Here is a 21,747-nt window from a genome sequence, read left to right as displayed (position 1 = left end):
GTTTTTGGTTGTTGGTTCCCCCCCCCCCTCCCTGCCTCAGGCTAAAGTGGTGCAGTCTGTTACCTTGGAGACCAGCTAACACTTCCTGGCAGGGCGAGCTTCACTGTGGAGTCGCTTGGAGGAGCTTAGAGGAAGTGGGAGCCAGGAAAAGCAGAGACCTCTCCTCTCCCAGAGATGGAGAAATAAGTGAAGAAATGCAGGTGAGGGTGAGTGTCACAGGGTTGGCAGGGTGGTAAGAGAGGGTGAGGCACATTCAGACGCTAAGCTCAGAACCGAGTGAGAAAGCTTTAGGGAGCCTGGGCCCTTAGGCCTCCACTCCCTACAAACCAGGCACTGTTCCAGGTGCTGGAGATACAACAGTGGGCAAGGAAGGAGTCAGGCTGCTTGGGAGAAGGACGGTGACAACTTGGTATGAGGCAGCCCCAGGCGGGTGGCAATGGGAGGAAATGATTTCCTTCCTGGGGACCGGAAGGCAGCAAATGGGGTTCAGGAAAGACTTGCTGGGTTTTCTTGTCAAACAAAAAGGGCAAAGGGCATTTCTAGAAGTAGATCCAACTGGAGCTAAGAAGGGTATTGCAACAGCAAGGTGTATGTAAGTAGGGGTTGCCAGGGGCCATAGAAGGGTAAGAGATGATGTGGAGAGGTAAGAACAGGTCCTGAGGGAAAGTAAACCTTGCAAAGAAGGTTCAGCTTGATTATCCACAGGCGCCATGGCAGTTTCTAAACAGGTGAACAACTGCACGTCAGAAAAATCATTCTGTCAGTAGAATGTAAAATGCATTGGATGGGGGCAAGGCTTCAGTTATTTGGCCATTCAAAATACAAACCCTGGGGATGGTTTCTTCTGGATGTTTAGGAGAATCCGGCTATTAGCAAACCGGGAAGTTAGGGGGAGCTTTTCTTTTATCCGCTCACCAGAGCTATCTCCTTTTGCCCACAACGCCATCTTCTAAGGGCCAGCTTCCATATTCTCTTCCCCACCTGAGCCCGGTCCCCCAGAGTAATGTGACCCACCTTTGTCTGAACTCTGGACCTGCCCTGAGTACATTTAGTCAGATGTTTTTTTTGAGCAGCTACTATGTTCTAGGCACTGATTAGGTGAAATTCTAATAGAAATGAACGTAACTAAGTCCCTGCCCTCGTGGATCTTTTAGTGGGTTGATGGGCGGGGGCAAACAGTAATAAGCAAATTTGGAGCTTGTCAGATTATAAAACAAAACGGGCTCTGGAGAAGACAAGGCAGGGTGGAGGGGGTACTCTTTGAGATGGGATAATCAAAGGAGCCGTCTCTAAATGGGTTTCATTTGAGCAAAGACCTGAGGGTAAGGGCTGTGTCCAGTTCTCTCTGCCTCCCCAGTTCGAGCTCTTTCTGGCATCCCCGCAAACACCCTAAAAACATTCGTGGAATGAATGATCACTTTATGCTGAAGTGCTTGAAGAAGGAGCAAGTTATTCTGATGCTGTTCTACATTTCTATAGTACTCTGTATTTACAAAGCTCTCTGATATTCTCAATTTCCTTTGACCCCTTGACAATTGAGTTGAAGCAGACCAAGCAGTTAACAGTAACCCCATTCCACTCAGCAGATTGAAGAAACCCAAGTTCCGGTGCTTTCTGAAACACCACACCCTTCTCCATCAGTGACCACATCGATCGCCCTAGAATCCCATCCTCAAGTAGGCCTCTGAGTTCATGATTGTTAATCATTCACAGAAAAGAAGGAACCAGAGCACTGTGGGGCGTCCAGCGTTCACAAGGCATTTCTATTTCAACAGTCCCTGCCACTGGTCTCTCAGCCAGGCGTACTGAAGGAAAGCCAGTTGTTTTTTAAACATTTTTTAGCATTAACACTGCCACATTATCTTGGTGCTTCCCAGATGACAAAGCATCCTCTCAATAAAAGATTAAAAACCCCAGAGAGAAAAGCAAGTTGCCGAACCATCACTAGGCTATTTTATTTAATGATTTCATAAGAACACACGCTTTTATTTTTCAAGCTGCAACTCCATTTGGAGTTTCTCACTTGCTGTGTCTTGGCCAATGTCTTTTTGGTTGCAAGTAACAGACACCTAAATGAGCTAGCTTCAGCAGAAATATTGGGAATTATAAGGAACGGGGTTTTTCATGGAAGCCAAGAGCAGAAGGTGAGGGCAGCTGTCACAGGTGCCTGGGATTACCATTTAGAAGTTCCAGAACCAAGGCAGTTTCTTGACCTCCTCCTCTCCCTTCACCTCCCCTCCCCCAAACATTTATTGCTAGCCAGTCCCTGCTCTCATGTAACTTACAGTCTAATGGGAGAGAGACACCACAATTTTAAAAAATCACACCAATGAATGTATCGTTCTAAATTAAAAATAAAGTATTCCAAAAGAAAGCACAGATCTATGAAAGTTTAGATAACACAAAGAAACTGGAAATAAAGTGGGAAGGTGAAGACTTCCCAGAGGAATTGACACTTATGCTGCAATACCAAGAATGAGTGGGGGAGGTGAGGAGGAGGTAGAATGCTCCAGAGCAAAGACAGCACATGAAAAGGCCCTGTGGTTGAAGGAAATGTATACCATTCTAGGAACTGAAGGGAGGAGTTGTGGCACACAGAAGGGGGGCAGGGAGCAGGAATAAAGTGGGAAAGCTGGAGAGGTACAGCTGGGCAGCAGCCAGATCATGCAAGACTTCAAATGCCATCTTGAGGACCTTCATCCTAGAAATGAAGGGAAGCCTTAGGGAGAAGAGGGCATATGACATTCGATTTGTGTTTTTAAAAGCTCACTCTGACTGCAGTGAGAACAGACAGGATGGGGGTCTGGAGGGGGCATCTGAGGGGATGTAGGGAGGCCAGTGAGGGTCTACTGCAGTTGTCTGCGGCCGAGGTGACAGTGACCTGGATACCGAATGTCACTGGAGACAGATAAGTGGAGAGATTTGAGAGAAGGAAAGTTAACAAGATTAGGTGATGGATTGGATATGGGGAATGAGGTGTCAGGAGTAATTCCTAGGTTTCTGACCCATGTGAATAGATGGAGAGTGGCTGTGTTCTCTCAGCTGGAGAACAATGAAAAGACAATTGGTCTGTAGGGAATAAATGAATTCAGTCTTGGACACGTTGAGTTTGAGGCACTTCAGGAGGAAATATCCAGTGTCGATGAATACACGAGTCTGCAGTCAGAGTGGGAGGTCTGGATTTTTGACATACATTTTGGGAGTCATTGATGTATGTAGGTGGTAGCTGAAGCCACGGGCAAGGAAGGGTAAGACCACCTAGGAAAAGCAGATAGAGAAGGGAAGAGTGCACAATTTAGCCTCAAGGAACACCGACCTAAACCACTTTAACTGCTCAGGTAGAGGAGCGCGAGCCTGGAAGGGAGACCAGGAAGGAGCCGGCAGAGAGGGAAGAAGGCAGGAGAGAATAGCCCTGGGGAAACCAAGGTGGGGATGACCACTCACTACTCTTGATCTGAAGACAGGCTTTTCCTGCTTCTAAATGTACATGGTGGCCCCATAGCTCGTAATTCCGAATTCCCAGGGAGGATCTGATGGATCCATCTTGTTCCTGTCCACTGCTGACTTGCTGATCAGCTGTGAGGAGAAGGCTGCAGGGTCACCTCTTTGAGTGTAGATGGAGTTCACAAAGAACTCAGTCTTATCTCAGTATTTGCCCCTCATCTCTCTCTTCTTAAAGTCCTTATGGTCACTCATTGCCCTCTCCACCCAGTTCAGCCCTCACCATGCTCTTTACATGGCCACTGAGGACCTTAGCTATCCAAAAATAGATCCCTTGCCTGATTAGTCTCCATCATATCATCCTGTTCACATCTTTCCTAGCACTTGCCACAATTTCTGTATACTCTAATTTAAAAAAAAAAAAATCTTAATGTTTATTTTTGAGAGACAGAGACAGAGCGTGAGCAGGGAAGGGGCAGAGAGAGAGGGAGACACAGAATCTGAAACAGGTTCCAGGTTCCGAGATGTCAGCACAAAGCCTGACGTGGGGCTTGAATTCACGAATCGCGAGATCATGACCTAAGCCAAGTCGGAAGTTTAACTGACTGAGCCACCCAGGTGCCCCGTCTATATTTAATTTTTTAACATCTGTCTCCCCCTCTAGAATGTAAGCTCTCTGAGGCAAAGACAGATATCTAGCTCAGTGGTTCTCAACTGGGGACAACTGTGCTCCTCCATGAGACATTAGGCCATGCCTAGAGACTTTTTTTTTTTTTTAAGTTTATTTACTTTAAAAAAAAAAATTTTTTTTTTAAGGTTTATTTATTTTTGAGACAGAGAGAGACAGAGCATGAACGGGGGAGGGTCAGAGAGAGGGAGACACAGAATCTGAAACGGGCTCCAGGCTCTGAGCTGTTAGCACAGAGCCCGCCGCGGGGCTCGAACTCACGGACCGCGAGATCGTGACCTGAGCCAAAGTCGGCCGCTTAACCGACTGAGCCACCCAGGCACCCCAAGTTTATTTACTTTTTGAGAGACAGCATGAGCAGGGTAGGAACAGAGGTGGGGGTGGGGGGTGGGAAAAGAGGATCCAAAGCAGGCTCCACACTGAGAGCGGACAGCCCAGATGCAGGGCTCAAACTCATGAACTGTGAAATCATGACCTGAGCCAAAGTTGGATGCTCAACCACTGAGCCACTCAGGCACCCCTTGGGACATTTTTTTTTTAAGTTTTATTTATTGAAGTAATCTCTACACCCAACATGGGGCTCGAACTCATGACCTTGAGATCAAGAGTCACATGCCCCTCCAACGGAGTCAGCCAGGCCCTCCATAGAGACATTTTGGTTGTCACAATTCGGGAGGCAAGAATGCTATTGGCATCTAGTGGGTCGAGGCTTAGCAGCATCCCACAGCCTCACAAGCAAGAATGACCCTGTCCAAAATGTCAACAGTGCTAAAGTTGAGAAGCTGCTGTTACCTTGTTCACCATATCCTCAGCACCTAGCACACAAAGCCTGATACCTAGGAGGTGTTCAATAAGCACTTATTAAATGGATGAATGACAGGAGAATTGAGTTGACTATAGACACCCCAAGGCTGTTATCTCTATGCTGCATTTATCTTTCTCTTTTCTGGTATTCTGTTTTCTCTCTAGGAAAATAAGCGTTGGGTGTTTTTATAATGGCTACAGAAACTAGTCATGTCTTCCATGGTCAAGATGATAAGTTTCTGGAAAACCACTGGTAAGGATCTTTGATTTTTTCAAATGAAAACAATAGTAACAACATTTTGTTCAAGACAGTCGATGGGGGAATACTTGTCTTGAAGTGAGACTGGGTAAATGGTCATGGCATCATCTTATGCCCAAGGGCTTCAGTTTTCTCACTACCAGAACCATAGAATAAAATGTCTTATGAACCTGGAGCCCACCTCTTATCAGGACTCTGCAAGAACCCTTCCCATTTACCATAGGGAAATAAAAATGTCTCTGGAGAACCTGACAATGTGGAGTCAATGTCTAGTGCTGGGACATTGATCAATCGCTCACTGTGTGTTTTGTAGTGTAAGGAGAAACAATGACAGAGATTCAAAGAAGCACTTGGACCAGAAGGATATCCATGGACTCAGCCAAAATCCAGACAACGGACTACTGGTTACACATGTTAACCAGACACAGGATTTACTGGTAAAAACCATAGTGCTTTAAGTGAGTCACAGTGCTTACAAGTCATAGTCAGGGAATGCAGAATGTGTTGTTTCTTTCTTCACATATGATCTTGGGGTTAAAAAGATTAGTTAAGCATTCATCTCTAATCCTCTGCCTTTATTTGTTTGTTTGTTTGTTTATGAGAGTGCAAGTGGGAGGAGGGAGGGGTAAAGGAAAGAGGGGGAGAGAGAGAGGGAGAGAGAGAGAGATTCTCAAGAAGGCTCCACACCCAGCATGGAGCCCAATGCAGGGCTCGATCCTGCAACCCTGAGATCATGATCTGAACCAAAAGCAAGAGACAGATGCTTAACCATCTAACCCATCCTCTGCCTTTAGAAATGACAGGCATATCTATGCTTTTATGCAAATTCTATAGCCTTTTTGGCCATATCATTAAATATTCAGGAGTATATGAAGATTGTCTATATTATCAAAGCCTGAAGACTAAGGAATGTAATTCTAAAATTCCCCTTTCTAAGATTTGTCTTTCTGTGAGGATTCCCTAAAACCTAGATCTAAAAATCCATTTCAGAAGTGCTATCAGAGCAAGAGCATTATGGCAGGAGAATTAACTTCTAGAATAACCAGAACTGTGGTTTTAGACTGACTTTTAGGTTTTAGTTCATGTCAATGAAATATTTTCCCACAATGGTGGCTAGAGTGTCTAGAACTCAGAATTCACTCTACTACAGAAACTATTGTGACCAGGAGTTGTTAGGTACAAGCCTGGCCTATAATCATCGACCTCATCTACACAAGAGTTTAAAGATGATACCTTTGTAACGATAATCAGTCCAAAAACAATACAGTTTTAAGGCTGGCAATTAAACAATCAGGAGAATGGTCCTATTTTACTTTTCTCAAGTATTGTCACTAATAGGAAAGCAATTTTAATGAAAAGGAAATGAGGAAATGTCAGTAGAGTCTTGAGATTCTGGGGGATTCTTCCAATGACTTCAGATGTTGATAATATGGGTCTTTGCTTCATCTAATTTCATGTCAAATACATGACTTCCCAGGTGTACAAGGGCCACTCATACAATTGTCAGCCACAGCTGGGACCTCCTATACCTCACAAATGAATAGCAGTGGGAAAGATGGAAAGGATCACCCCAACGTAAAGAGCTTACGACTCTCTATGTAAAGCACATACCTTATTATATGATCAGTATGCCCTACCATCAAAATCTATAATGCCTATGTGTTAATGGTGGACCTTCAAATATTAACGATACAAAATCCATGCCCCAAAACATGGTATATTATTTCAAATTCAAGTGAAATGGAAGAAAGGTGAATTCTCAATCCACCATGCACGGAGTCCTCAACCAGGGAGTCAAGTTGAGTCCTGAAAGATGAAGAGAGTGACATCTAGTGTTCATACTATGTAAAGCAGGGTTTCCCTAAATGTGAGATGGGTGGACCATGATTTTAGTTGATGCTGTTCAAGGGCAGGACATTAATTAGCATAAAATCATACGAGAAATTTACCTTTTGATCAGTTCTCCCTCAATCCATTATTAGAATAGTCACAGTTTGGAGCTAACTTGAGCTTGGGTTTGAATCTCAGCTGTGCCACATACCAGCTTGTGTGACTTTGGGAAAACTATTTAAATTCTCTGTGCCTCAGTTTTCTTTCTTTTTAATTTTTTTAAAAAATGTTTAATGTTTACTTATTTTTGAGAGAGAGGCATGAGCATGAGCAGAGCATGAGCAGGGGAGGGGCAGAGAGAGAGGGAGACACAGAATCTGAAGCAGGCTCCAGGCCCTGAGCTGTCATCAATGAGCTAGACGCGGGCCTCGAACCCAGGAACCATGAGATCATGACCTGAGTTGAAGTTGGACACTCAACCGACTGAGCCATCCAGGTGCCCCATGTGCCTCAGTTTTCTTGTCAGTAAAATGGGGTAATGACAGTAACACCTTTGTAGAATTAAATGAGTTAATGTGTGAACAGTGCTTGACACATAATAAGTGCTATTCAAGTGTTTGCTCTTAGTGTTGTTCACACTTCTTTAACACTTGCTGATTTCTTTTCTTTCTTTCTTTCTTTCTTTCTTTCTTTCTTTCTTTCTTTCTTTCTTTCTTTCTTTCTTTCTTTCTTTCGCTAATTTCCTTTAGAAACAGGGCAGTGAGCAGGCTTTAGGCACAAAACTGAGGGCATACAATGCTATCTAGCTGGAATATAATAACATTTCATTTTCATTGAGAGGGGCAATAAGGATCATTGTTCAGATCTGGTTTGGGTTTTTTTTTTAAGGTTGTTGTTTTTTAAGTTTTATTTATTTATTTTGAAAGAGAGCATGGGAGGAGCACAAGTGGGCGAGGGGCAGGGAGAGGGAAAGAGAATCCCAAGCAGGCTCCACACTGAGCCCGATGCACGACTGTGAGATCATGACTTGAGCTGAAATCAGGAGTCAGACTTTTAACAGACTGAGCCACCCGGGTGCCCCATTGTGGAGATCTGTTAATGCAGCAACATGCACAGCTGGGTGCTGCCGTAGCTTCACATGCCTGTGTCCCAGGTGAGAAAAGAGCCACACCCACTGGGCCAGCATCACAAAGCAAGTGGATGGAGAACCCCACATACTGCACTCTCTTCTCTCCTGCTCTTCTTTAGACTTTCCTCTTCCTGTGTCTTCCACCCTGCCTAGTGGAGCTCAATCAGCTATCCGCAGAATTTTCAACCTCCTGTCCTCCACCTCACCCAGTACAATGAAAGCCCTGACAAATACAACCCAAGCAGCAATAACTTAGGGTTCAAGCAAGTGCCCGGGAGATGGGCACAGCCATTTTTGAATGTAGATGGGGGTCTTGGTGGGATAAACAGTGTGTAGACCTACTCCCCAGTCATCAGATGCTGCATGGCAGTTTCTGTCATAGTGGGACTGAGCCGGCCTCCCTTATGATGCTGTTTCACACCCTGAGTGAGTCATGACCAATTCTGGCAACATTTACATCCTAGGTGTATCACACAAACAACAGTGATCGCACTGGAAGCCCGGCCTGAACCAGGCCTTGCACACCTACCCAGCCCCTACTCGTGTCATGTTACACCGACCACAGTGGCCACCTTTCTGCTCTTCAAACACTCTGACTCCTTCCCCGCTCCATGCCTCTGCCCAGAATGTGTGTTCCCTAGCCATGCACAGGGCAGGTTCCTTCTTGACCTCCAGGTGATGGCTCACAGAGGCCTCCTCCGATCCCCACCCCAGCTGAAGTGACCTCCCCATCTCTACCCTACTCACTGTATATCACATTCCCCTGCTCCATTTTCTCACTAGAACTATTCCTTTTTGAAATTATATACATAGATTTCATTTCTTCTCTTCTGTCCCCCTGCCCACTCTAGAATGTAAGCTCCAAGAAGGCAAGAACATTTCTGTCTTGTTCACACTGTAGCCCTACCACCACTGACCACACCTAGTGCATAGAAGGGCTCAGGAACACCCACCGGGAAGAGGAAGAAATGCCAACCTCCAGGAGAGGCTGATCAAGGCCAAATGGGCTCAGAGCCTCCGGTCAGTTTTCTCTACCTTCTGGTTCCTGGAAAGCATCACCAGTGTTGAATGCTTGCCGTGAATAACTTCAGTTCCACCACCAAGGCCACCACCCAAATCCTGAGCTTAGGACTATGTAATTATGTCACTAGGTATAAGCAAGGGGTAGAGTCCTTTTCATGGCCAGACTCCTACAATAGTGGGGAAATTCTATATTTAAAACTTACCTGCTGCTCCTGTCTTCTCTGGACTAGACAGGATAAATCCATTCCCTCCCATCAGCCAACAAATGTTTGTTGAGGACCCTTCAGACTGATAGAAGGCAAAATTCATACACCTGGGAAGATACAGAAAATCCAAATGTAGAAATAAGCAAAGACCACCCATATGAGAACAGAGGCAATTTATTTAGAACTGCTCTAGCAAGGGAGTCAGCCACCTTCACTTGTGTTTGGCAGAGACTCAAAGGCAGGGAGCTGGAAAGCTTTATGGTGAAAAAGGGGAAAGCTTCACATGCGCCCTGAAGGAAGGTGTTCGCTTAAGGAATCTGGAGGCGGGCATCTCATAGGATTGGTTTTGAGGGCATATTCGGCCTTCTCTGGTGGGTGCTGAGCTGGATGTGAGATAAAAAAATAGGAAAGCTGGCAGTCATTGACCAAGTCCTGACCCTTCTGGACCAGTGGCTACAATTGTGGTTTGGCTTCGTGGACTGGTGGCTACAGAGGTCATGGGTCGGAGTTGTATTGTCATATATGGTCTAGCCATCGTCTGTCTGTATATTCAGTCTCTCTTGAGGCAGCATGTGGTGAGTGACCCTTGAATTGTCCCCACATAGTGGGGATGAGGTGACGGATGAGAATGGGGATTCCCAGAGCAACTGGCTTAGGACACAGGCCTCCTCATTCCTCAGTTCCCTCGGCAAGGTGAGTTCTCGAACAGACTGCGTTCAGAGTTGGCAACCCTTGGGCATCCGTGTGGAGGGAACCTGGGGCGTCCTCAGCCTTGCCCTCTCTCTCCCCAGTTTTCTGTTTGACTCTGGCTCTGTCTCACAGAGGCTACAGGGAGACGAGACCCAACCTTCAGCTTGGGAGGACCCGGAAGACTGGCTTTCCACGCACAGTTTACAGTTTGAGAGGCTCACCTTGGCTGACCTGATTAGCCAGGGCACCACAGTACTGTAAGTCTGGCTCCACTCCCTTCACCCCCAAGCCGGTAATGACACACCCCGCCCCTGGGCCGGAGAGACCCCTTCATGAGACTTTGCTTCTTCAGGGAGGAGGGCAGCGATGTCATGAGGAAAGTGCACTTCTCCACCCAGATGATCCACCAATTTGAATCAAAGCTTTCTGGGTAAGTATGTTTTTCCGTATCTTCTCAAAAACCCCAGAGCTCAAGAATTTCCTCATTTCAGCAGCCTGAAAGTAACTTTGTTCAGACAACAATCTCTGGGTTCTTGACCGGGCCTCTCCCACTTCCGGCCCTGATTCCCTCTTTCCTCAAATGAAGAGATTGGACCATACCAATTTTTCTCAGCTTTTTAAAACCCATGAGCCCTTTGGACACATGGATGGTTCAGTTGGTTGGGCGTCCAACTCTTGATATCAGCACAGGTTATGATCTCACAGTTCATGAAATGGAGCCCCACATCAGGCTCTGTGCTGAGTGTGGAGCTTGCTTGGAATTCTCTCTCCCTCTTCCTGCCCCTCCCCGGCTTACACTCTCTCCCTCAAAATAAATAGATGAAAAAAAAAAGGGGGGGGTGGAAATCAGTGGAAAGAATGGATTATTTAGTAAACTGTTTTGGATAGTCAACTTATCATTTAGAAAAGAAGAAATGAATTGATGCACCAAAATAAGATGGCAAATGAATATAAAAATTAAAATCACTGAAGTCAAAAAAAAAAAAAAAAAGGAAAATATTCAAGTTGACTGTGTGGTCTTAGAAATAGAAGACTTTTCTGTCTATATATGCAAAGTCAGACTCTATTAATAAAAAGACCAGGATTGTATTTTAAAGGTATACAATAGCCTTTGTAAAATACACAAGAAAGGGTAATATTCTATATAATGAGGCCTAACTAATCAATATGAAACGAAACACCAAAATTGAAAAATGGACAAAGAAGATGAATAAACAATTCATAGAAGATGGCATACAAAACACTGAAAGTATATACTTTTATTTTTATAATAAAAAAAATTTTTTTTAATGTTTATTTATTTTTGAGAGAGAGAGAGAGAGCACACAAGTGGGGGAGGGCCAGAGAGAGAGAGGGAGACACAGAATCTGAAGCAGGCTCCAGGCTCCCAGCTGTCAGCACAGAGCCAGACAAGGGGCTCGAACTCACAAGCTATGAGATCATGACCTGAGCCAAAGTCAGACGCTTAACCGACTGAGCCACCCAGGTGCCCCTAAAAGTATATATATTTTAATGTTCATTCTTTCTAGTAATCAAAGAAACGCAGTATGCATGCTTTTTCTCTCCCTCACTCAAAATAAATAAATAAACATTTAAAAATAAAATAAAATCCATGGGCCCTTTAGGTGAGTACATAAAACCTTACACCTTCATTTGATATGAAATAGGTAAGAGTGACCACTTTTTCAATGACAGACTGAGTTTATACTTTTGCAAATTGCATGTCAAAACCAGATTTTCATAGTACATGTATACATTCCATCCCTGCTATAGCAATCTATGATCCATGATTACTGTTTGCATAAGGTTTCCTAAAAGGCTATAATAATAATAAATACCCATCATTTATTAACGTGTCAGGAATTCTGCTGAGGGCTACGTGTATTATCTTATTTAAACCTCACAACAACTGGAAATATAGTGTCACTCTCAAGTCAATTATCCAAAATTCAGTTGCTAACTGACCAATTTTCCAGATTTATCAAAACATTTTAACTTTTATAACAATGTATATTGGATATGAAAGTTTAAACAGGTTTTTAAAGAATTCTGCAATATTTTGGCTGATTTTCTTTATGTTTATTTATTTATTTGCGAGAGAGGGAGTATGAGTGGGGGAGGGGTGGAGAGAGGGAGCCAGAGAATCCGAAGCAGGCTCTGAGCATCCACACAGAGCCCAATGCGGGGCCCAAAACACACGAGCCGTGAGAATCTTGAGATCATGACCTGAGCTGAAGTCGGAGGCTTCACCGAGCCTTCACACAGGCACCCCTTGGCTGATTGGTTTTAATTGTGAATCGAGCATGTTAAGGAATGTTCAAGCCTCTTCGGTTAATTCAAACAGATTTTCAGGGAATCAATTGCATTTTCAGCAAGTTGACTTCTGGCAAGTTGACTTGGGTAGAGTCCTGGTATTATCTTCTTGTTGGAGATGATGAAGCTTAGGTTCAGAGAGGTCACCACACCTGCTGAAGGTCACACAGCTAGTAAATGGCAGAGCTGAATCTCAAGGACCAGCCTGTCCCATTATGAAGTTCATGCTCCAAGCTCTATTTCTACCTTAAAACTCTCCCTGCCACCCACTGCCCCATGATTTCACATCAAAGATCTTGCTTGCCCTTCAGTAGGCTCCCAAATCCCACCTGTTCTCAATGAGGGCAACAGTTACATTCAAGTGATGAGTCCTTAACTGGAGCACCTGTTACATGCTGTCTCCATCCAGCCATTGGAATGGTTTGCAATAAGGCACGTTCAAGAAGTTCCCCCAGCTACCTTTTGGAAACTAAGTCTTTTTCTCTTAATCAGTCCACTGAGAACACACTGCTGAAATGCCCCCGTTGGGCATTTATGATCCTCTCCAGGTGACTGGGAAGTCCCACCTGAGGAGACACAGATTTGAGAAGAGCAAGCAAGACATTACCCCAAAATCCCATCCACACCTTCTTCCCATGCATGTTAAGTGGCTGTTGCGCACTGATGAAGGTGACCTTGGGTGATGAGTCTTTCTGGTGTTTTGGCAGAGCTATTGAACTCTATCAACAGAGAATCCAGTGGCTCACAGAAAGCAGCAGGAAGGTAAGAGACAAGGATTTCATTCTCCTCCCCCTTTTTCCTAAGTCCATCTGTATTTGTCACAGTCCTTTCAGCTGCAAATGATAGACCTCCAACTTAAACTGGCTTAAACTAAAAAAAGGAATTTCTCGGCCTACATAAATGAAAAACCCAAACACAGCTGTATCCATGGGCTCAGATGATGTCATCTCTTTGTCACTGAGCTCTGCTTTCCTCTGGGTTTTATTCTTAGGAAGGCTCTCCCCAGCTTGGAAAAGTGGTCACCAGCAGCTCTAGGCTTACATGACACCAGCTGAAGTGACACTCTGAAAGGGTCCTCACCTTCCTTTCCCACTGTGCCCTCCCAAGTCCTGGAATTGACTCTCTTCGGGCCAATTTAGACCATAGCCAGTTTAGATCACCATAGCCAAGGAGTGAGATATACTAACAGGTAGATCTGGAACTAGGGGGTGGGGGACGTGCAGGGAGACTGGGTACATACCCCCAAATCTCATAGACTGAGAAAGGGGGATAGATGGTTGCACGTGGAAACCCAGGGTGCTGTTACCAGAACAGAAAATGGATCCTGGGCAGGTGAAAACAACAGATGTTCCCCTAAGCCATTTAATCTCAGACCCACAGTGAAAGTCATGACTAAGGCTGATCATCTGGACATAACTTCTCTGAGAAGTTTGAATAAATGCTTTCCTCAGATCCAAAGGGTTGAAAAGTGATCCTGGGCAAATTAACCTTTGTTTTGCTTTCTTATTTGTGTCCGCCTATTTTCCTCCAGCTGATACATTACTGGCTCACCATTTGCTTCACCTTAGGTAATCCTCAGTTCTTGCTTTAACCCTGGGACAGGCAGATGCTGAAATTCATGCTCCCTGCTCCCAACCCCCACCCCTACGCAAGACCAGTAGGTGACAACATAGTGCTGAGGCTGCCTGTCACAGCTGATTCCCCGGTGTCATCTGTGTCTCGGATCCAGAACCTTCTTCACTCCCTTAGACTGGTCAGTGGATGTACGACTCCAGCTGTGGCATGCCCCCTCTGATTGCACATGATAACACAGGCAGGAAAAACCCAGAGGGATGAAATCTTCACACACTCCAAAAACATCCATTCAGAGAATGTTCTGCATACTTACCCACCTGTATTACACCTGTCCTGGCACTTTTGACAAAGGAGGCAGGGATTGCTGGGCCTTTCTTTGCTCAACCCTTTTCTTTATTTATTTTTATGTTTATTCATTAAAAAAAACTTTTTTTTACATTTTATTTTGGAGAGAGCGAACGTAGGGGAGGGGCAGAAAGAGAGGGAGACAGAGGATCTGAAGCGGGCTCTATGTTGACAGCCTGGAGTCAGATGTGGGGCTCGAACTCGCAAACCACGAGATCATGACCTGAGCCAAAGTCGGACACTTAACCAACTGAGCCACCCAGGTGCCCCGTTCATTTTTGAGATAAAAAGAGTGAGCAGGGGAGGGGCAGAGAGAGAGAGAGAGAGAGAGAGGATCCGAAGTGGCATCTGTGCTGACAGCAGCGAGCATCGGGCTCAAACTCACGAACCATGAGATCATGACCTGAGCCGAAGTTGGACGCTCAACTGACCAAGCCACCCAGGTGGCCCTGCTTCTGTTGGAGCTACAGAGGAACCATGAAACAAGCCCCAATTGGATCCCAGGGAAGCGATCACCCATACACCAACTCGTGGGTCCTCTGGGTGCTGAGGCAGCCTGGGGTGCCGGACAGGCCATCACTGGGCCCACTTCCCAACTACTGTCAGCAAGGCCATAGGCAAGTGGCCTCACTCCTCTGGGTGTCTGTTTCCATATTTATGGAGGATATTATGGCTTATAAACTAGTGGCATGCTGGCAAATCTGGCCCACAGCCATACTTTTCTTGGCCCACACAGTTTAAATATTTCCCGAGTTAGTTGCCAAGATTGAAAATCCTGATGTTTCATGTTTATGTCTGTTTTTTAGCCCTCGCTTGAAAAATGGGAATATCTAGCATCACCAGGCTCCAGTCCCCTCTTATGTACTTTTCCAGTTATTTCTATCAGAAAAACGTCTAGAATTCCAATGGCTAAGTGTAAGAGGATGAATGTTTTCAATAACAAATGCTCTAAGGGCAGTTCCTCAAATTTTAAAAGGAATAAAACTGGCCCTTGATTTGAGCTTCTTTCGGCCCCTGAGGATCGGTAATGTCCTGGGAGGCCTCAGACCTCATTTGGGTCCTGAATTCAGCAAATATTGATTGGAAGGCTACTACATATCAGGCACTGGTCCAGGATTAAGGATTAGAAACATGACCAATGTGAAGGTCCCACCTTCGTGGAGATTATAGTCCAGTGCGAGAGGACAATGAATAATTTAGCAAATCATATGCAAGGTCAAGTTAGTGATAGTGCTTAAAGAAAAGCAAGCAGGGTAAGGGAATCGAGAGTAGGATAGAAGGAGTGCTGTTTTTCTTTTAAATGTTTATTTATTTATTTTTTGAGAGGAGGGGAGGAGGAGAGGGACAGAGAGAGGGAGAGAGAAAATCCAAAGCAGCCTCCTCCTTGCCAGCATACAGCCCAACACGGGGCTTGAATTCACAAGCTGTGAGATCATGACCTGAGCTGAACTCAGACATTTAACCGACTGAGCAACCCAGGGGCCCCAAAGGGGGACTATTGAAATAGAAGGGTCAAAGAGGAGGCCTTTGAACAGGCAACTGACCTGAAGGAAATAAGGGCATTCCCATGTAGACATCTAGGCAAGAATGTTCCAGGCAGAGGAAACAGCAAATGCCCAGGCTCTAAGACAAGAACAAGCTTAGCATGTTCTAGAAGCAGCAAGCAGGTCAGGGCAGCAAGCACAGAGTGAACAACAGGGAGGAGAAGGGGAGGAGAGGAGGCTCAAATCAGGAATGTCCTTGCAGAGTTCAGATTTTATTCTACAGGTGAGGGTTTTAAGCAGGGGAGTGACATGATCTGACTTAAGTTTCAAAAAAGCCATTGTGCCTGCTTCATAAACTGACCATAGAGAACAAAGGTCAGGTCAGAGTGGTGGTGTCTTAGGCTCAAGCGCTCAGGTGGATGGAACGAGAAATGGTTGGACTCAGGACGTGGCCTGAAGGTAGAGCCTGCAGGGCTGGTGGATCGCATGGGCTTGGGGCCAGCGGGGTGCGTGTCGAAGGCCGTTCACGAGAGGACCAGGTGTGAGGAGGAAAATCAAGAGGTCTTGGTTTCACCACATGGAGTCTGAGAGACTTGCTGGACACCCAGGCAGAGACGCGAGCAGGCAGTCGGATGCAGAAGTTTGGAACTGCAAGGGCTCTGCCTGCAGATGGGCACTGGATTATCATCAGTGTACCAATGGTATTCAAATCCCTGAGACACGGGAGATCACTTAGCGGCTGAGTGCAGAACTGTGGTTCTTACTGGGAGCGGGGGTGATTTTGTCCCTCCACCCTCACCCCAGGGGACATTTGGCGTTGTCTGGAGAAATGTTTCATTGACAAGACTGGGAGGGCAGCTTGCCAGGGAAGCTGCTAAACACCCTACAATGGTCTGGTCAGCTCCCCACAACAGAGGACTGTCCAGCTCAAAATGTTAACAGTTCAGGAGGTGCCTCGGTGGCTCATCTGGTTAAGCGTCCAACTCTTGATTTCTGCTCAGGTCATGATCTCACAGTTGGTGGGTTCAAGCCCCACATTGGGCTCTGTGCTGACAGCCCGGGGCCTGCTTGGGATTCTCTGACTCCCTCTCTCTCTCTCTCTCTCTCTCTCTCTCTCTCTGCCCCTTCCCCCTTGATCTTTGTCTCTCTCTCTTTCAAAATAAATAAATAAACATTTTTTTAAAAAATGTCACTAGTTTGGGGTTTGACAAACCCTGGTGTAGGTAAGGAGGCTAAAGGATGATGGACCCCTAACCCTGTGCTTCTCAAACTTATGGCAGCCAAATCCCTTTTGGTGGTGGTGGGGGCGGGGGTGTGTGGATTTTGTTAAAATGCAGACTCTAATTAGGCAAATCTAGGGTGGGACTTGAGATTTTACATCTAACAAGTTCCCAGGACAGTCCCCTAATTTAGACTTTGGGAGGAGAGGGTGGAGAGTAAGAAGGACTGGCCAGCAAGTGGAAGAAGAAACAGGAAAATGTGATGTCCTGAAAGACAAGTGTATTCATTAAGTGCTTCAACTTGTCATGTTCTTGACACAGCCAAATGGTGTCCTGTGCCCCTCAGAACTGGAGAAAGTTGAGAACTTACATTTGCCCATTGGGTCTGGTAAGAGTGAGCTCACTGATCACCTTGTCATGGGTGGCTTCAGGGGAGTGAGGAGTTGAGAGCCTAAACTGAGGGGGTGGCAGAGAAATGGGGGGTCAGGAAGCAACTCTAAAATAGGAAGCAGAGAAATGAGGTGGGGTAGCAGGAGGGAGAGGTGGGGTCCTGGAAGGTTTATTTCCTCTTTCAGATGGGCAACAGGACAGCCTATTTGTGTAGCGATGGAAATGGTGTGGTGATGGAACAGGAAGTCCAGGAGAAGGGATGGTTACGGTAGCAAAGTCCCTATTTGACCAAAGAAGAGCCAGTAATGGAAGCCACAGGGTTGGCCTTGGAGCTTTGGTAGTTGCCATAGATACATTGTAACAGGGGAAAAGCCTAAGTGTGTAGGCAAAGGTGGGCAGGCAGGCAAGGAAAGATTAAAAAATAAAACAGGGGCGCCTGGCTGGCTCAGTCAGTGAAGCATGTGACACTTGATCTCAGGGTCAGGAGTTCAAGCCTCACATTGGGTGTGGAGATTACTTAAAACAATAAATAATATAAAAAATAACTTAAAACACAAACAAAACAAAACTGGTTCATTTTTCATTTCTCAGTGAAATCGGAGGCAAAAATCACTTGCTGAGGGAGTGTAGTAAAGGAAATGTTGGGCTGTGAGAGATATAAAACACACCTCTCTGAGAGGAGAAGTTAATCAAGCAGGAAAAATGGAAAGTGAGATTTCAGGCCAAAAGCATCAAATGGAACCCACTGCCCCTAGAGAACTAGCCGTTTTGCATGAATGAAAATCCCGGTTCATGATGCAGCCGTAACAGGATGAAGTCCCGGGCAGAGTCAAACCGCGTTGGCATATAGAATGTGAGAACCGCTAGAAACAGAATTAGAAACTCCCAGAAATACCATGGCAGCCGTGAGCTTGACACATCTACCTTTGATTGGTAGAGTGGGTGAAAAATAAATAAGGATCTAGAGAAATGGAACAAAATCAGCTGATGGAATTAGATATCCGACTTTGTATCTTACAAAGGATGCTTTCCTCTGGTCTCCAAATTGTCTTTAACGGACATGTGTTACTTTATAAGAGTGGACGTGAGGGGAAAAACCCTTGTGAAGAGGAGGCTGCCACAAAATAGGAGCAGATACGGGGTGCCTGGGGGGCTTGGCGGTTGAGCAGCCGACTTCAGCTCATGTCATGATCTCACAGCTCGTGAGTTCGAGCCCCGCATCGGGCTATGTGCTCACAGCTCGAAGCCTGGATCCTGCTTCAGATTCTGTGTCTCCCTCTCTCTCTGCTCCTAACTCACTCACATTCTGTCTCTGTCTGTCTCAAAAGTAAATAAACATTAAAAAAAATTTTTTTTAAAGAAAGAAATAAAAACAGATACTGCCCAGATCTAAAGTCAGGACATCGAGTCTTGCTTTTTCCTCTGTAAAATGGGCCTGCCTTCTGCTGCTTTTTGAGGTCGGAGGGTATGTTCCAATGTCTGCATCATGCAGAGATGCCCGGGAAGAGGCTTCAGAGAAGCACAGAGTTGTGCTGGTTATTTCCACATGCCCTCTTTGGTTTTAGGCATTTGGCCTCATCAAGGGAGCCAGAGTTGGCATCATCGTTGATGTGTCCGCCATTGGCAGTGGCTCTCAAAAAGAGGAGTTCCAAAATGACCTCCTGGTAAGTCTCTCTGGCACAGAAAAGTACCTGGAGCCACCCCCATCACCCCCTCCCCTTTGTGAGCTTGCTCCTTGGATTCCCTTATAGCAACTGCAAAGGTTTCTGTGAAACCCAAACACGGAGTCCTTTTCAGTTCCAGTGTGAGTTTCTAATATTCTTACCACAGCAGTCCCTGCTAGCTAGACTTGTCCACAAGAGCCCCCAAGTTCCCCGGAAAGAGGACGGGAAGACTAATCACTTGGACTGACCGCAGCATAGCATAGCCCCAGTCTCCTGGTCTTTTCTGGACCCAAGAGCGATCCCATTTTCTTTGGCATTGTCCATAACAAAGAAGCTAAGAACTCCAGAGTTAGATGACTTGGGCTCAAGTCCCAGCCACATCTGCCACTTGGAGGCAGTGGCCTTGCTACCTAATCTCCCTATGCCTAGGTTACCTCATCAGTAAAATACGATGATAACAGTGGCCACCTGACAGGGTTGCCATGGGATGAAAGGAGTTCACTCAAGTTAAGTGCTCAGTACAAAGTCTGGCATGGAAAATAAAACCTCTGTAGCCTCTGTGAACTAATGTGGAGAGGCTATTTTCTTATGGGAACCCCTAGAATTTTGGAGGCAATAGTCAGTTTGAGGACTCTTAGGGTTCAACATGGACTTGTTGTCCATGCTTGTCCCCCGTTCCTGGTCTCAACGGATGTCAGGAAATAGCGCAGACCCCTTCATGACACGTCCTCGGGGCTGAGTTTCTAAAGATTCCCCAGGCGGGCTGGTCGAATATTAGCCATGGCAGGGGTCATGTTGGTGGCATACAGATGAAACTCTAGCCAGGAAGAAGAGGAGAAGCTATCTTACTATTGGGGATTCATCAGCGGCAGCTTGAGAGCATCAAACAGGCTGGCCTTGTGCCCATCGCATAGCCACCGTGTTTGGGCAAGAAACCACTGCCCCCCCCCCCCGACCCCTGTCCCCCTCCTCCCTGGGTGCCACAGTTAAGGGTCCAACCATAGCGCATGCTGAGATGGGTAGCTGAGACACTCACATCCCCTCCCCCCATAGTCCACAACCCAAGTGTGTGGCCACCCTGAGGAGCTGCTCCGGAAGACGACGTCAGTCTGCAGTCACTGGGAGTGAGTCAGGACACAGCCTCCCAGGGTGGTGTGCCAATCTGTAGGCTGAGGCCGGTGCCCTGGCTCCACCACGCACACAGGCTGGGATGGGCCACCAGGGGCACTCATCCCACGCTTCCTTGCGACTCAGTGGGCAGGAAGCAAATGTCAGCTTGGGGCCACTAAGCAACCCTGTCTCAGCATGGTTCACACCCCAACTGAGAGGGCCCAGCCCCGGCATGAGGAGTGAAGCCAGGCTCCATGTGGCCCACGGCTCCAGGAGCCAATGATGTCCCTTTGTCTGCCAGAGCCTCATTGATGAGCAGCTGAGCCACAAGGAGAAGCTGTATGTCCTGTCCTTCGGCACCAGCACCAGTGCCCTCTGGCCAGACCCCGTGGAAGTCAGCCCCTCCACGTGAGTATCTACCCGACCTTGGCCAGAATGTTTGCTTGTTCATTTTCCTCTCTATGTGGTAGAGTCTTTCGTGAATGAGCACAGTGCAAACCCAAGACCCCAACAGGTCAGTGAGTACAAAGAGTCAACTCACAGAGCAGAAACGCAGGGACCAGTAACCTTTGGAAAAGTGGCCAGCGTCGTGAGCAATCCACAAAATGAAAAGACAAGACAACCACAGGTGCCATTTTTCTCTAGCCAACTAGCAAAGATAGTTTTGTTATTTTTAAGATAATACGTGTTCATTTTTAAAAATTCAAACAGGGGCTCCTGGGTGGCTCAGTCAGTTAAGCGTCTGACTTCAGCTTAGGTCATGATCTCGCGGTCCGCAAGTTCGAGCCCTGTGTCGGGCTCTGGGCTGATGGCTCAGAGCCTGGAGCCTGCTTCCGATTCTGTGTCTCCCTCTCTCTCTGCCCCTCCCCCATTCATGCTGTGTCTCTCTCTGTCTCAAAAATAAATAAACGTTAAAAAAATTTTTTTAGGGGCGCCTGGGTGGCGCAGTCGGTTAAGCGTCCGACTTCAGCCAGGTCACGATCTCGCGGTCCGTGAGTTCGAGCCCCGCGTCAGGCTCTGGGCTGATGGCTCGGAGCCTGGAGCCTGTTTCCGATTCTGTGTCTCCCTCTCTCTCTGCCCCTCCCCCGTTCATGCTCTGTCTCTCTCTGTCCCAAAAAAAAATAAATAAAAAATGTTGAAAAAAAAAATTTAAAAAAAAAAAAAAAAATTTTTTTAAATAAAAATTCAAACAGCATGGAGGCACCTGGGTGGCTCAGTCAGTTGAACGTCCAAGTTCGGCTCAGGTCATGATTTCAGTTTGTGGGTTCATGCCCCGCTTCGGGCTCTGTGCTGACAGCTCAGAGCCTAGAGCCTGCTTCAGGTTTTGTTGTCTCTCTCTCTGCCCCTCCCCTGCTTGTGCGGTCTCTCTCTCTCTCTCTCAAAAATAAACATTTAAAAAAATTCAAACAGCATGAAAGGATAAATAATAGAGTCTCTCTCACCTCCCATTAACTGTTTCCTCTACCCACTTCCACACATACACACATCAGTGTGCTTATTCAAACAGGAGTGCGTTGCACTGTCTTGCACTTTGACTTTGCACTTAATCTTGCATAGCATTCTCTCTCAGTACACA

At 46.2% G+C, this 21,747-nt stretch overlaps 1 protein-coding gene across 8 annotated transcripts in view; it reads left to right on the top strand.

Moving 5' to 3' along the window:
* VWA3A (von Willebrand factor A domain containing 3A) overlaps positions 1 to 21,747 on the top strand; it is a 68,569-nt gene that overhangs the window by 7,570 nt on the left and 39,252 nt on the right. For 7 of the 8 annotated variants that reach the window (XM_058710892.1, XM_058710891.1, XM_058710893.1 and 4 more), the window contains 8 exons: positions 93 to 206; positions 5,099 to 5,186; positions 5,506 to 5,629; positions 10,203 to 10,327; positions 10,423 to 10,500; positions 13,091 to 13,145; positions 18,963 to 19,061; positions 20,473 to 20,579. In XM_058710892.1, coding sequence (XP_058566875.1) covers positions 5,125 to 5,186; positions 5,506 to 5,629; positions 10,203 to 10,327; positions 10,423 to 10,500; positions 13,091 to 13,145; positions 18,963 to 19,061; positions 20,473 to 20,579 — 650 coding nt within the window. In that variant the 5' untranslated portion in view covers positions 93 to 206; positions 5,099 to 5,124. The remainder of the gene's footprint in view (positions 1 to 92; positions 207 to 5,098; positions 5,187 to 5,505; positions 5,630 to 10,202; positions 10,328 to 10,422; positions 10,501 to 13,090; positions 13,146 to 18,962; positions 19,062 to 20,472; positions 20,580 to 21,747) is intronic. The other variant, XM_058710889.1, reaches the window with a different exon arrangement.

Source organism: Neofelis nebulosa, chromosome 18, assembly GCF_028018385.1.
Source record: "Neofelis nebulosa isolate mNeoNeb1 chromosome 18, mNeoNeb1.pri, whole genome shotgun sequence".
Lineage (NCBI taxonomy): Eukaryota > Metazoa > Chordata > Mammalia > Carnivora > Felidae > Neofelis > Neofelis nebulosa.
Note: the sequence above shows the minus strand (reverse complement) of the source record. Positions and strands in the feature narration are given on the sequence as shown.